Source organism: Crocuta crocuta, unplaced genomic scaffold (assembly GCF_008692635.1).
Source record: "Crocuta crocuta isolate KB4526 unplaced genomic scaffold, BGI_CrCroc_1.0 scaffold113, whole genome shotgun sequence".
Classification (NCBI taxonomy): Eukaryota; Metazoa; Chordata; class Mammalia; order Carnivora; family Hyaenidae; genus Crocuta; species Crocuta crocuta.
Genome location: NW_027530368.1, coordinates 2,113,848 through 2,130,017, shown reverse-complemented (window position 1 = coordinate 2,130,017; position 16,170 = coordinate 2,113,848). Strand labels below are relative to the sequence as shown.

Below are 16,170 nucleotides of genomic sequence, written 5' to 3'. Positions count from 1 at the left end.
TGTGTCATTTTGTGACTGGCTTACTTTACCTGATGTGATCAAGCTTCTCCCATACTATGTATATATCCATTGCTAATCTATTTATTCATTGTTGGACACTTGGGTTGCTTCCATGTTTTAGCTATTGTGAATAATGCTGTTGTGAACATGAGTGTAGAAATCTGTCTTCAGGACCCTGCTGTCAGTTCTTTGGAACTGACATATATACCCAGAAGTGGAATTGGTGGATCATATAGTAATTTTATTTTTAATTTTTTGAGGAACTTTTGCACTGTTTTCCATAGTGGGTTTACTTTTTGCATTCCCGTCAACAGTGCATGAGGGTTGAGGGTTCCAGTGTTTTTACATCCTTACCAGCACTTGATTTCTGGGTTTTTTGTTTTGTTTTGCTTTGTTTTTTTGATAACAGCCACCTTAAAGGGTGTGGGGTGGTATCTTGTAGTTTTGATTTCCATTTCCCTAATGTTCAGTGATGTTGAGCATTTTTTCATGTGGTTATTGGCTATTTGTACATTTTCTTTGGTAAAGTGTCTATTCAGATCCTTTGCCTATTTTTTAAATTGGGTTATTAGTCTTTTTATTACTGAGTTGTAATAATTTTCATTATATATTCTAACTATGACTCTCTTGTCAGGTATATGACTTCCAAATATTTTCTCCCATTCTGTGGGTTGTCTTTTTCCTCTGTTGATAGTGTCTTTTGATGCACAATTTTTTTTTTATTTTATTGTCTGTTTTCCCTTTTGTAACTTATACCTTTGATGTTATATCCAGGAAATCACTACCAAATTCAATGTCATGAAGCTTTTGTTCCATGTTTTCTTGTAAGAGTTCTCTTATTTTAGGTCCTACATTTAGGTCTTTGATCCATTTTTAGTTAATTTTTGTATGTCATTTTGGGTACATAGTACATTTTGGGTACATAGTAGTTTTCATTGTACAAGATTTTCACCTTTTTGTTTAAGTCCTGAGTATTTTATTCTTTTTAATGCTATTATAAGTGGAAGTGTTTTTGTAATTTCTTTTCGGATTGTTTACTGTGTATAGAAATGCAACAGATTTTTGTGTGATGACTTTGTATCCCGATACTTTGCTGAATTCATGTATTCCAACTGTGTGTGTGTGTGTGTGTGTGTGTATAATCTTTAAAGTTTTCTATAGATAAAACTGTATCATCTGCAAACAAGATATTTTACGTTTTCCTATCCAGTTTGGTTGCCTTTTATTTTCTTTTATTGCTTAATGCTCTGGTTTGAATTTCCAGCACTATTTTGAATAGAAGTGGGGAAAGTCTTTGTTCCAGATCTTAGAGGAAACACTTTATTGAATATGAGGTTTGCTGTGGGTTTTTCATATATGGTTCTTACTATATTGAGGTAGTTTTCTTCTTTTTCTAGTTTGTTGAGTGTTTTTATTATGAAAGGGTGATGAATATTGTCAAATGCTTTTTCTACGACAATTGAAATAATCATTTTGTTTTATCCTTAATTCTGTTAATGTGAGGTATTAACGTTGATTGGTTTTTGTATGTTGAACCACCCTTGTGTTCGAGGGTTAAATCCCACTTGAATATGGTATACAGTCCTTTTAATGTTCTGTGCTAGTATTTTGTTGAGGATTTTTGCTTCTCTGTTTATCAAGGATATTGGTATTAGTTTTCTTGTAGTGTCTTTGGCTGGCTTTTTCTTATCAAGGTAATACTAGCCCCATAGAATGGGTGAGGAAGTCTTCCTTCTTATTTTTTGGAAATGTTTTAGGAAGATTGATGTTCTTTCTTTTTTAAATGTTTGGTAGAATTCTGTAGTGAAACCATCTGGTCCTCGGCTTTTCCCTGTCAGGAGGTTTTTGATTACTGATTCAATGTTCTTGCTAGTTATAGGTTTGTTCAGATATTCTAATCTTTATGATTCATTGTTGGTAGGATGTGTGTTTCTAGGAATTTATGCATTTCTTCTTTGCTGTCCAATTGGTTGGTGTAGAGTTGTTCATACTATTCTCTTACAAGCCTTATTTCTATGCCATTGCTTGTAATGTTTCCTCTTTCATTTCTGATTTTATTATTTTGAGTCTTCTTTTTTTTCCTTAGTCAATCTAGCTAAGGTTTTGCCAATTTTGTTGTGGTCTTTTAAAAAACTAAATTTTTAGTTTCATTGATTTTTTTTTTTCCTGTTCAGTATTTTGTTTATCTGTGCTCCAGTGTTTATTATTTCTTTCCTTATGCTTGCTTTAGGTTTAGTTCATTGTTCCTTGAAGTGTAAGTTAGGCTGTTAATTTGATATCATGTTGTTTTTTAATGACACATTTATGGCTTTAAACTTCCCTCTTAGCATTGCTTTTGCTGTGTCCCGTAAGTTTTGGTATTTTGTATCTTCATATTCAGTTGTGTCAAAGCATTTTTTATTTTCCCTTGTGACTTCTTGTGTGACCCATTAAGTTTTTGAATATGTTTCAATTCCACATATTTGTGGACATTCACAGTTTTTTCTGTGCTCCTGATTTCTAGTTTCATCCTATTGTGATTAGAAAAAATAACTGTATATTTCAGTCTTCTTGAATTTGTTAAGACTTGTTTTGAAGCCTAACATGTCCTGTTCTAAAGAATGTTCCATGTGTACTTGAGAAAAATGTATATTCTGCTGTTTTTAGGTGGAGTGTTCTGTGTATGTGTGTTAGGTACAGTTGGTCTACGGTGTTACTCAGTTCTTCTGTTCCTTATTGTTCTTCTGTATGGTTGTTTTATATTTCCATTATTGAAAGTGAGGTATTGAAGTCTCTTAATGTTTCTGTGTTGCTGTGTATTTCTCCCTTCGAGTCTTTAAAATTTGCCTAATTGATTTGGGAGCTTTGAGGTTGGATGCTTGTAATTGTTATATCTTCTTGGTGATTTGATTTGACCCTTTTATGATTATATAGTGCCCTTTGTCTTGTAACAGGTTTTTAAAAAATATTTATTTATTTTGAAAGAGAGGGAGAGAACATGAGCAGGGTAGGGGCAGAGAAAAAAGGAGAGAAAATCCCAGGTAGGCTTCATGTTGTCAGTGCTGAGCCAGACACAGGGCTCGAACCCACGAACCATGAAATCATAACCCAAGCCAAAATCAAGAGACAGATGCTTAACCAACTGAACCACCCAGGTGCCCCTTGTCTTGTAACAGTTTTTGATTTAAAATCTATTTTGTCTGAACTTGGAATAGCCACTCCTGTGCTCTTTTAGTTACCTTTTGCAGGGAGTATCTTTTTTTTTTTTAATGTTTATTATTTACTTTTGAGAGAGAGAGAGAGCGAGTGTGAGTTGGGGAGGGTCAGAGAGAAGAGAGACACGTATCTGAAGCAGGCTGCAGGCTCCGAGCTGTCAACACACAGGCTGACGCGGGGCTCAAAATCACGGACCGTGCGATCGTGACCTGAGCCAAAGTTGGAACTTAACCGATTGAGCCACCCAGGTGCCCCTGCATGGATTATTTTTTTTCATCCTTTCATTTTCAGCCTCTATGTGTTCTTAGGTCTAAAGTATTTATTTCATAGACAGCATATATTTGGAAGACTACAATTTTTAATATTAAAAACTTACTCAGGGAGGGGCTCTTTCAGACTTTCAGTTTATACCAGAATCTCAGATGAAGAGTTGCTGATGACACTTGCTTAGTTTTGAAGCATTCATCTTACAAGTCCTTCTTCAAGCATTGGATTATATTCAGAGGTAATGGTGGGAACATTGATCAAACATATGGGTATGTATTAGTAATGAGTTTTCTTAATGAAGTCTGAACAGGTGGTAAAAATAGGAAGTTCTGGGGAATTGAGTTTTTAATAAGAACTTTTAACATTTAATTTTAATTTTTGGGTTTTGATAAAAGTGAGGGGGGTGTTCTTTTTCTTACATGTGAGGTTAGTTCTCAAAATGCTAGTTTCTTAATATTGTATCATTAGTTTTCTACAAATATCCTAACAAATTGAACTCTTTTTTTATAAGCTGTAGTGAATTAGCTCTTTTCAGAGATGGTACCCCATGGTCCACAACCAGTTATTGAGCTGCAGTGAATAGCCATTTTGAACATTCATTTTGGCATTCTTCTTTCCTGGAAGGCTTAAATAAGACTAACTGTGCCAAAACATTGGCTATATTGTTACATATTTAGGGACTTCAGATTGCCAGAATGCATTTGCAAAACAATTTTCTTTGCTTTTTATTCTTTGCCCCTTAAACATTGTCGTTGAAGCAAGATGGGTATGTACCATGGTACTCCACCATTAGAGAAAAACCTCTCGGAAGAATTGATATCTTAGAAATCTCTAGTTCTTGAATAGGTTTTAAATATGCTGACCTTTTTGTGACCAAAAGCACATTGTTTAAGTCCTCTGTAAAAATGTTTTGTTAGTATAGTAACAGTGTTTTAATTCTGGAAAAAATATGATCATCTTGGGTTTCTTTCGGAGGCTTTTTCACATTTGTGGTTATTAATATTTTGTTAGAATTCATCTTTTCTTGACTCATAACTGCCTGTTTTACTTTTATTTATTTATTTTTCTGTTCTCCTTTTATGAACACTGCGTCTTGATTTTTTGAGGATCTGAGATACTCCTTTTAAAGTTTTCTGAAAGTATAGTTTGTAATTGCATTTTTAGCAGGAATGTTTTTTTGTTTTGTCTTTGGGTACACCCTTCTCTACCTGGTGTTTTTGTGGTTGTCTCTACCTTGCCCCTTGTGGCTGCTTAAAAAAAAAAGCCTAAAGGCTTTTTTTAATGTTTTATTATTTGTTTTTGAGAGAGACAGAGCATGATTTGGGGAGGGATAGAGAGAGAGGGAGACATAATCCGAAGTAGGCTCCAGGCTGTCAGCACAGAGCCTAACATGGGGCTCAAACCCACAAACTGGGAGATCATGACCTGGGCTGAAGTCTGACTCGTAACTGACTGAGCCAGTCAGGCACCCCAAGTGGTTTTTTTTTTTTTTTTTTTTTTTAATGTTAATTTCTTTTTGAGAGAGAGAGAATATGCTACAGTAGGGGAGGGGCAGAGAGAGAGGGAAGTGGAGGATCCAAAGCGATCTCTGCGCTGACATGGGATTTGAACTCAGGAACTGTGAGATCATGACCTGAGCTGAAGTCAGACACTTAACTGAGCCACCCAGGCACCCTAGAAGAAGAGGTCTGGTATTGAAGCTTTGGTTTTTCGGAGATATTGGAAAAAAATCTCAGGAACCAGTCCCTGAGCCAGTCAGTGACTTTGACCTAGGTCATTTTTGTTTGATTGCCTTGGATCTTTTCTTTTCTTTTTAAGATTTTTGTAATGTGTATTTATCTTTGAGAGAGAGAGAGAGAGAGCATGAGCTTGAGCCGGGGAGGGCAGAGAGATAGAGGGAGACACAGAATCTGAAGCAGGCTTCAGGCCTGACCTGGGGCTTGAACCAATTAACCATGAGATCTTGACCTGAGCCCAGGTCAGACGCTTAACTGCTTAACTGAGCCACAGAGGCACCCTGCCTCAGATCTTTTCTGTTTGCATTGCTTCAGCCTTGGGCGACAGTCACACAGTCACACCGTTTATTGTCTTTCACAGGTGAGAGAGTCCTACTCTAAATCCTGTCTCACAAAATAAGCCTGACGTTTGTTCCCACTGTCCATGCTATGAGTTGATTTCAGTCCTCATTTTTAGGGTTACTTTCTTAGGTGTCTTAAATAGTAAGATTTTAAAACCGATAACTTGCTTGTTTCTGCTTGCTTCTTTTACTTCTAGGAGTATAGGAGGTTAAGGAACTGCTATGGTTTATTGGAAAGTATGTTGAATTCTAACTGGATAACCTTAAGACTCTGTTTTTGTAATTTTTTTTTATCTTAAACATTTTTTTTAACATTTATTTTTGAGAGACAAAGAGAGACAGAACATAGTGGGGGCAGAAAGTGAGAGGGAGACACAGAAGCCAAAGCAGGCTCCAGGCTCTGGGCTGTCAGCACAGAGCCAGATGTGGGTCTTGAACCCACCAACTACAAGGTCATAACCTGAGCCGAAGTCGGTTGCTTAGCTAACTGAGCCTCCCAAGTACCCGTTTTTTTATTTTTAAGTGAAGGTAGTAATTTGGACAGTGGTTGTGAAGTTGAAATATTATATATATGAAAGTACTTTATAAACTGAGAAATATAGCTAACGTTTAAATTTTATTATTGTTTAACAATAGTGATTGTTTATCACCATTGTTCATCACTGTTTAAATCTGCTTTTGATTTTCAGGTTGTTCCATTGACCTGTCATGCATGGCAACAGTCACTATATCAAGGCAATAGTGTTACACAGATTTCTGATGCTAATGTGGTCTCTGTGGAAGAAACAGCTCAGTGGAATTCTGGAGATGATCAGGTATGTCTTATGTAACTGGGAAATTATTTTTCTTTTCATAAGCAGCATGAGAAATTCTCATTTAGCTTTGAAAAATGGTAAGAGGTGAATTACTTTAATATTCCATTTTTCTAATAGATCTTTGATAATCTTAGTTATGTAGAATAGCATTTCACTTTCTTTTTTGTCTCAGGACTCCTTTACATTCTCCAAAAGTATCTTAAGTATCTTTTGTTTATGGGGTCTATATGGCTTATTAGAAATTAAAACATTTAAAAATATTTAAAAATATTTTTAAAATAATAAAACCATTATATGTTAATATAAATAATGTATTTTAAAATGAAAAACAACTATTTTCCAAGACAAAGAATTAGTTGGAAGAGTGGCATTGTTTTACATTTTTGTGTCTCTATTTAATGTATATATGTATGTGTGTATGTATATGTAAAATAAGGAATTGGCTCTTATGATGGCTGAGAGTTCTCAAGATTTGCAACCTGGAAACACAGGAGAGCTAATACTATAGTTGTAGTCTGAATCCAGAGGCCTGAGAACCCAGAGAACTAGTGGTATAAGTTCCAGTTCGAGTCTTGAAGGGCTGAGGACCAGGCCAGCTGATGGTATCAGTAAGTCCTTCGAATGGGAGTTTAAAGGCAGGAGAATACCAGTGTGCTAGCTCAAAGACCCATCAGGCTGAGGGAGTGAATTCTCTCTTGCTCAGCCTTTTGTTCTATTTGGGTCTTTAAATGGATTGGATGAGGCTTGCCCACATTGGTAAGGGCAGCCTGCCTTACTTAAGTGTGTGGATCCAATAAATGTTAATCTCATCTAGACACACAGACATACAGAATAATGTTGAACCAAATATCTGGGCATTTGGTGGTTCAGCCAAGCTGACACATAAAACTAACCATCACAATTGGATTCTCATATCTGCTTCTGCATGTAGTCTGTTGGGATACATTGAAGTATGTGAGGAAAATCTGGCCATGCATGGATACATAGAAAAGGGAGGCCCATATAGATTTCCTGAAAGAGCATCTATGACCTCCAGGTATCCTTGGATCACTCTTTGAGAACCACTGATCTTGAGGATAGTTACAAATTTAGAAGGAATAGAAATATTGTGAGCAAATAGGAAAAAAGTTCATACATGTTTGTTGGAGGAAAAATGCAGCCTTACTCAAAATGGTTAAGTATTTAAGGTTGATTATCTAACAAATTGGGTATCAGATTTCTTCTGGTACCTTCAATTTCCCTTAAATTGCAGTGATTATTTATTTGATGCAAAATATGGAGGAAGAAGATTTGCTATCATCAAGGGAAATGGGTTAAGTCTGTGGATCAAATGTTAATCTCATCTAGACACAGACATACAGAATAATGTTTAACCAAATATCTGGGCACTTGGTGGCTCAGCCAAGCTGACACATAAAATTAACCATCACAATTGGATTCTCGTATCTGCTTCTGCATGTAGTCTGTTGGGATACATTGACCAGAAAATGAATGGCGCTCTGAGGCTATTAAATGGAAGGGGGATTGCAGTGGATTAAATTATGTGCCCCAAAATGTGTTGAAGTCCTAATCCCCAGTACCTTAGAATGTGTCCTTATTTGGAAATAGGGTAATTGCAGATATAATTTAGATGAGATCATACTGGAATAGGGTGGACCTGTAATCCAGTATGACTGGTATCCCTATAAGAGACAAGAAGAGTATGCAAAGAGGGGTGCCTGGGTGGCTCAGTCGGGTTAAGCAACTGACTTCGCCTCAGGTCATGATCTCACGGTTGGTGGGTTCGGGCCTTGCGTAGGGCTCTGTGCTGACAGCTAGCTCAGAGCCTGGAGCCTGTTTCAGATTCTGTGTCTCCCTCTCTCTGACCCTCCCCTGCTTGCGCTGTCTCTCTCTCTATCTCAGAAATAAATAAAAACATTAAAAAAAAAATTAAAAAAAAAGTATGCAAAGAGAGAGGCACACAAGAAGTTGGTTCTGTGAAGACAGAGGCAGACATTAGAGATACATTTTCACAAGCCAAGGAATGCTTGTGGTTACCAGAGGGTAGAAGAAGTAAGGAAAGACCCTCCCCTAGAGGCTTTGGATGGAGCATGGCCCTGCCAACACCCTGGTTTCAGACTGCCAGCCTCTAGAACTGTCAGAGAATCTGTTGTTTTGAGCCCCCCAGTTTGTGTGACTTTGTTATGGCAGCCCTAGGAAATGAATACAGGGATATACCCCTAAATGGTTTAATATTCTCTGAGGACATGTTTATGCTAGAGCATGGTCCAAAAATAGATGTCTTCATTTTTGTCTCTGTCTTATGAAATATATGCCTTGAAAAAAATAACATACACAGTGGATAGATCCTGTAGCTCTTCATTTTTGCCTTTATGCTTGGGTTCCTCAGCATAGCTGGAGCGTTATGCCACTTTCTCATTTCCTCCCCCTTTCTTCCTTTTATTTTGCTCATTCATCTTTATTGCTCTTGTCTGAGTTAACTTTAATTATTCATTGAGAACTATAGCTCTTGGTACATTGTTCTCAGTTTCTTCCACTTCAGCTTTCATTACCCATATAATGCCTAAAACTCAGCTCTTTGGTCTAACCTGCAGAGATCTTTTCCTGCATTCCTCCTCCTAAACTTCTCCTACCCCCACTACGTTACTCATCTCATGGTCACAGTCTAGACCATGTCACCTCCAGCAACTTGAGTACAAATGTCTCATACTCACTTCTCCAGCTGCTGTTTGATTTAATATTCTGCTCCCTGTTAAGTGAAATTTTCATGAGTTTCCTCTCTCCATTTCCTGCCATGTTAACCTCATGAATGTATAATTTAAATATAACAAACTTCATTCTTAGGTATATCATTTGATGAAGTTTGACAAATATATACAGTCATATAAAAAGTATCACATTTGAGATATACAAGATAGCCGTCACCCCAAAAAAGTTCCCTTGTGCTACACTGTAATCAGTTATCTCCCCCGTCCTTAGTCCTTGGCAACCATTGATCTTATTTCTGTCCTTGATTTCTGCCTTTTCAGAATTAAAGTATATAGACTTTTGAATATGGCTTCTTTCACTTAGCACATGTTTTGAGATTACCCATATTGTTGTATGAATCAGTAGTTTGTTCTTTTTTTATATTGCTGAGTAGTATTCCATACAGGTATAGGTTTTTTTGGTAGACAAATGGTTTCATTTCTCTTGGGTAAATACTTAGGATTGGGATTGACGGCTGGTAAAGTAATTGTATGTTTAATGTTATAAGAAAGTGCTAAACTGTTTTCCAAAGTGGTTGTGCCATTTTGCTTTCCCCCACAATGTATGAGAGTTCTAGTTGATTTGCATCCTTGCCAGCTCTTGATATTATTAGTATGTACCTATGTATGTATGTATTTTAATTTAAATTCAAGTTAGTTAACATATGGTGTAGTATTGGTTTCAGGATTAGAAATTAGTGATTCATCACTGACGTACAACACCCAGTGCTCATCCCAACAAGTGCTCTCCTTAATGTCTATCACCTATGTAGCACACACACCCCCTGCCACCACCTCCCCTCCAGCAACCCTCAGTTTGTTCTCTGTATTTAAGAAATCTCTTATGGTTTGCCTTCCTCTCTGCTTTTATCTTATTTTAGTTTTCCGTCCCTTTCCCTAATGTGCATCTGTTTTGTTAAATTCTACGTATGAGTGAAATCATATAATTGTCTTTCTTTGACTGACTTATTTCACTTAGCATAATACACTATAGTTTCATCCATGTTATTGCAAATGGCAAGATTTCATTCTTTTTCATCATCACCGATGATATATTCCATTCATACACAATAGTATTCCATTGTGTATGTGTGTGTGTGTGTGTGTGTGTGTGTACACCATATCTTTATCCATTCGTCAGATGACGGACTTTTGGGCTTTTTCCATAATTTGGCTGTTGTTGATAGCGCTCCTATAAACATTGGCGTGCAAGTGCCCCTTTGAATTAGCATTTTTATATCCTTTACATAAAAACCTAGTAATGCAATTTCTGGGTTGTAGAGTAGTTAGTTCTGTTTTTAATATTTTTGAGGAACTTCCATACTGTTTTCCAAAATGGCTGCATCAGCTTTTTTGTTTCAAATTTTTAGCCATTCTAGGTGCATTAAAGTATCTCACTGTGGTTTTAATACGCATTTTTCTAATGACTAATGATATTGTGCATCTTTTTGTGTGTTATTTGCCACCCATGTTTCTTCTTTAACATAGGGTCTTTTAAGATCACTTCCCTTTTTTAATGGCTAATTTGTTCCACTTGTTGAGTTTGGGAATTCTTTATAAATTGTAGATGCATGACCTTTATCAAACATGTTTTGCAAGTATTTTTTCCCTCTTTATGGTTTTTCTACAAATTCTATATATCTTTTGAAGAGCAGAAACTTTAATTTTGATGAAGTTGGTGTGTTGATTTTGTTTTTTTATGGTTTGTACTTCTTGTGTTCTGAGAAATATTGGCCTAATCCTATGTCACAAAGATTTTTTCCTGTTTATTTTACAGAGCAAGGTTTCTCAACCATGGCACTTTTAACATTTTGGGCCAGATGGTCCCTTATTGTGTGGTGCTGTCCTGAATGTTGTACGGTGTTTAGCAGTATCCTCAACCTTTCCCCATTAGATATCAATAATACTCCTCTATGTTGTAACCATGAAAAATATCTCCAAAAATTGCCAAGTGTCCCATGGTTGAGAGAAAAGGGGGTGTCAAAATTTTACCAAGTTGAGAACCAGTTTCTGAAATTTTATAGTTCTAGGCTTTATATTTATATCTATGATCCATTTTGAGTTGTTTTTTGTATGTGATGTAAAGGATCCAGCTTCATTTTTTTACATATGAAAATCTAATGGTCATTCTACCACTGTTAGCTGAAAATACTCTTTTTCTCTAGTGCTTACTTGTCGTCTTTATCAAAAACAGATTAACTATATATGTGTTGGTCTGTTTCTGAGCTCTCTATTCCATTGATTTTATATCTCTTATGCTAATTCCACATTCTTAATTATTGTACTGTCTTGAAATCAGGTAGTGTGCATTCTCCCATTTTGTTCCTCTTTTGAAAAATGGTTTTGTTTATGCTAGGTTCTTTTAATTTTTATATATATTTTAGAATCATGTTGGCTATTAAAAAAACCTGGAATTTTGATTAGGATTGCTTTGAGTCTGTACATCAATTTGTAGAGAATTCACACCTTAATAATGTTTGAGTTCTCTAATTCACGAACACAGCAGTTCTTTCAGTTTTATTTAGGGGTTTAATTTTTTTCTATCGTGTTTCGTTGTTTTCAGTTTACCCAACTTAACATGTTTGTGTTAGACTTACTTTTTTTTAAAACATTCTTTTTTTTATTGAAGTGTAATTTTACTGATGCTTTTAAAAATTTCAATTTCCTATTTGTTGCAATTACATGGAAATATAAATGACTTTTTATATTGACCTTGTATCCTGTGACCTTGCTAATCACATTTACTGGTTTTAGTAATAGCTCTTTTGTGGATTTTTTTAGGACTTTCTAAGTAGACAATCATATCAACTATTTTTTCCTTTTAAATATATATGCCTTATATCACTGGTTATCTACTTATTTTACTTAATGTCCTTTGTGTTCTGACCTCAACTCAGTGAAAGCAAGTTTTGTCAACATTTGTATAACTGAACACAGTGAGCACATTTCTGCCCTCATCTTACGTACAATAAATAGCATTTGACACTGTTAACCATTGTGTAATTTATTAAAATCATTTCCTTTCTTAGCTTCTACTGGTTTTCTTTCTACTCTTCTACTGTTCTCTCTCAGTTTCCTTTGTTGCTTTGTCTTGAGACAGAGAGAGACAGAGCACAAGTTGGGGAGGGGCAGAGAGAATCTAAAGTGGGCTCAAGGCTCTGAGCTGTCAGCACAGAGCCCCATATGGGGCTTGAACTGTGAAATCATAACCTGAGCTGTAATCAAGAGTTGGACACTCAACTACAGGATTTCATCACGTAGAACCAAATGTATTGTTTTAGTGATGGGAGCTGTTAAAGAATAGCAGAAATGCAAGTGATATTACATGTTAAAAGATGAGTAGTGATGGGAAGAGATGTAATGTAGTTAATATTGTGAAAAACATACAGAAAGAACAGTTTTAATTTTTCCAAACATTGTGATGAGAATGTCATCATATAGCAAGCTATATGCTACATGAGTGGATATTTAAATATATCTTTTTTTTAATGTTTATTTATTTTTGAAAGAGAGTGCATGCGATCACAAGTGGGGGAGGAGCACATTGAGAGGGACAGAGGATCTGAAGTGGCTCGGCACTGACAGCAGCAAGCCCGATGTGGGGCTTGAACTCATGAAATGCGAGATCATGACCTGAGCCGAGGTCTGATGCTTAACTGACTGAGCCACCCAGGCGCCTCTCTTTTGTTTTTTTAATGCATATTTATTTTTGAGAGAGAGAAAGAGAGTATGAGCAGGGTGGGGCAGAGAGACAGGGAGACACAATCCATAGCAGGTTCCAGGCTTCAGGCTGCCATCACAGACAGAGCCCGACATGGGGCTCAAACTCACGAACCACAAGATCATGACGTGAACTAAAGTCCGACACTTCACCAACTGAGCCACCCAGGTGCCTCAAATCTAAATATTAACGTATATGGCAACTCAGTTAATTACTTAGCATATTTTCCTTCAAAATTATTGTTTTAGAGAACAGAATCTTGGCATTGTCTTCCTCAAGAGATGGATTCTTCCCACACTTTGGATGCAACCCAGACCAGTTTTAATATGAGAGAGGAAAGGACCAAAGTGACAGACTTCCCATCTCTGGAGGAAGGTATTTTGACCCAACCGGAAAATCAAGTAAAGGAACCCAAGAGAGATCTCTTATGTTCACCGCTGCTAGGTAATGCCTCTCTATTTTTAACTAGTAGTAATATTTGTAAAATACTTTTGGGGGGCTACCAGTCCTGCATCTAAATCCTTTCTTGATTTAAGGAGCTCTTTAGAGCTTATTTCTGGTTTTCTACACTGTCCAGCTGGACTAGTTAAATGTGCACTTTCCCCTCATTTTATTATGTTCTATTCCTCACAAAAGGCAGAAAGGTGATCCTTTCTAGTGGGTATACCTCCTCAGCCCAGAATTTATGGATTTTTCCTTGGGGTAAACTATATATTATCCTTTGACAACTTCTCTCAGCAGTGAAGACTCCATGGTCCTTAGAAAAGTAAATGTTTATGTTTACTTTGTTAGATTCTTAGCAGTATTTAAGGCTTTATGCTATTCTCAGTTTTCAGATTCAAAAATTGAGATAAAAAGGTTAAATGACTTGTTTGAGGTAGATCTTATTGGTTTCCTCCATTTAATATGGAGCTGACTTATTAGCTCTTTACAAAAGGTAAACTTTTTGTGTGTGTGTGTGTGTATTTATCTATTTTGAGAGAGAGAGAGTGGGGAAAGGGCAGAGAGAGAGGAAGAGAGAGAATCCCACGTAGCCTCTGTACTGTCAATGTGAAACCGGACATGGAGCTTGATCCCACAACCCTGGGATCATGATGTGAGCCAAAACCAAGAGTCAGATGCTTAACTGATTGAATTGCCCAGGTGCCTGCCCTTTTACAAAAGGTAAACTTTAAGTACTTTTCAAATCATTAAGTTGGAGGCAGAATTGTACTATTACTACTTTGGATTAGGTGAATATAGAAGAATGTCTAATGAATATAGTAATTTTAATTTTTTCATGCCTAAATGATATTCAGACAAATATTATTTTCTTTCTGCTTTATTCAGGTTTTTTTTTCAAAAATTGAGAAAAGAGACAACCACATATTTTAAGAAAAAATTTTTTACGTCTTTATTTTATTTTGAGAGACAGAGACAGAGAGTGAGCACGGGAGAGGCAGAGAGAGAGGGAAGCAGGATATGAAGCAGGCTCCAGGCTCTAAGCTGTGAGCACAGAGCCCAATGTGGGGCTTGAACCCACGAACCGTGAGATCATGACCTGAGCCAAAGTCGGACGCTTAACCGACTGAGCCACCCAGGTGCCCCTCGACAACCACATATTTTAAACTTAGGCTTTGTCAGGGGAATGAGATTTAACCACGATGTTGTATTGTCAGAGTTTTGTAGAAGAGCACAAATAGGAGTTAATTCAGCAAGTTCTTTTCAGACAGAAGCCAAGGCTATCCAACTCAGAATATTGGTGCCAGTGTACTTTATGATGTGGATCATCAAAGTCAGTTTGAATTTCACATTTTAAGAAAGATGTTGACAGCATTGGAATTCCTTTGTGAGAAGAGATGAATATGACTATAGATCAAAGAGAAGACTTTGCTATGATCAGGTGTTTGAAGGGCTGTCAAGCTAAAGAGGAAGGAGCTTACCTTTAATTGATTTATTCTTTCGTTTAACAAATATCTAAATGCCTATGGTGTGTTTGATGCTAGAGATATATAGATGAAAATGACTTCCACTTCTGGGAAGACAGTTCAGTAAACAGAAAAATAAGAGGACCATGAGATGAGCATTATAATGGTCTAGGGCAGGGGTCTGATTTGTACCTTCCATGAGCTAAGANCTAAGGGAAAGTCGGATGCTTAACCGACTAAGCCACCCAGGCGCCCCTTTTGTAATTTTAAAGGATTGTAAAAACAAACAAAGAAGTATGTATGATGGAGACCATGTGTGGCCAAGAAAGCCTACAATATTTATTAATTGACCTTTTATTAAAAATAATTTGCTGGGGCTCCTGGGTGGCTCTGGGTTAAGTGTTGGACTTCGGCTCAGGTCGTGATCTCATGGTTTGTGGGTTCAAGCCCCACGTCGGTCTCTGTGCTGACAGCTAGCTCAGAGCCTGGAACCTGTTTCAGATTCTGTGTCTCCCTCTCTCTCTGACACTCCCCTGCTCACACTGTCTCTCTCTCTCTCTCAGAAATATATAAAACAGTAGAATAAATTTTTAAAATATTTGCTAATTCCTAGTCAAGAGGTTAAAACGAGAATACATAACTTATAGGGAAGCTGTTTTCAATTTGATAGAAGAAAGAACTTTCTAATAGTGCCATTTAATAGCAGAAAGACTATATAACAATAAAGTCAGTTTGATATCACTGTAAAATGTCAAGCAAAAGTCTCTAAGAGAATTTCAACATTTCTGAAATTGGGTAGGAGATTGTGTGATGTGACTTCTAAAATGTTTTCTGGGTAAAGTTTTAATAACTCCAGCTTCTCATTTACTATAGAAAGTAGAACATTTTTAATTATTAGAGCAGATCCCTGGATCTGATAGCTAGAGGAAATTTCACCATTGCTATTTTGTTACACATGAATACAGTCATTGAGGGGTGTATTGGTCTTACCAGTGGCAAATGTCAGGATGATGACTGGTGCTGGAACAGTTAGATATCTCAAGAAAGAGTGATCCAAGCCATCAGTAGTTGTCTAAATGTGAGGAAATGTGGGGTCTTTGTTAAAAACCTTCAGGATTCTTAGAGGGGTGAAGGACTTCTTTTACAAAGGTTTAAGAATGAGCCTCTAAGCCAAGTTCAAAGAGGAATTACACCAAGTAGTCCCTGGTAGTAAAGGTTATTATTATTGTTCTGCTTCTCATTAAAAAACAACAACAACAACAACAACAAAAAACTGTTTACTTTTTTATTTTGAGAGAGAGAGAGAGAGAGAGAGAGAGACTGAGAAAGAATCCTAAGCAGGCTCATGGCTGTCAGTGCCAAGCCTGATGAACTCACGAACTGTGAGATCATGACCTGAGCTGATTCAAGAGTCAAGGGCTTAACTGGCAGAGCCACCCAC

The 16,170-nt window shown here is 36.8% G+C and overlaps 1 protein-coding gene across 2 annotated transcripts in view; it reads left to right on the top strand.

The window, feature by feature from the left end:
* Window positions 1-16,170, top strand: part of ALMS1 (ALMS1 centrosome and basal body associated protein) — a 193,603-nt gene that overhangs the window by 18,119 nt on the left and 159,314 nt on the right. For both annotated transcript variants that reach the window (XM_077766284.1, XM_077766283.1), the window contains exons 2-3: window positions 6,229-6,354; window positions 13,071-13,266. In XM_077766284.1, coding sequence (XP_077622410.1) covers window positions 6,229-6,354; window positions 13,071-13,266 — 322 coding nt within the window. The remainder of the gene's footprint in view (window positions 1-6,228; window positions 6,355-13,070; window positions 13,267-16,170) is intronic.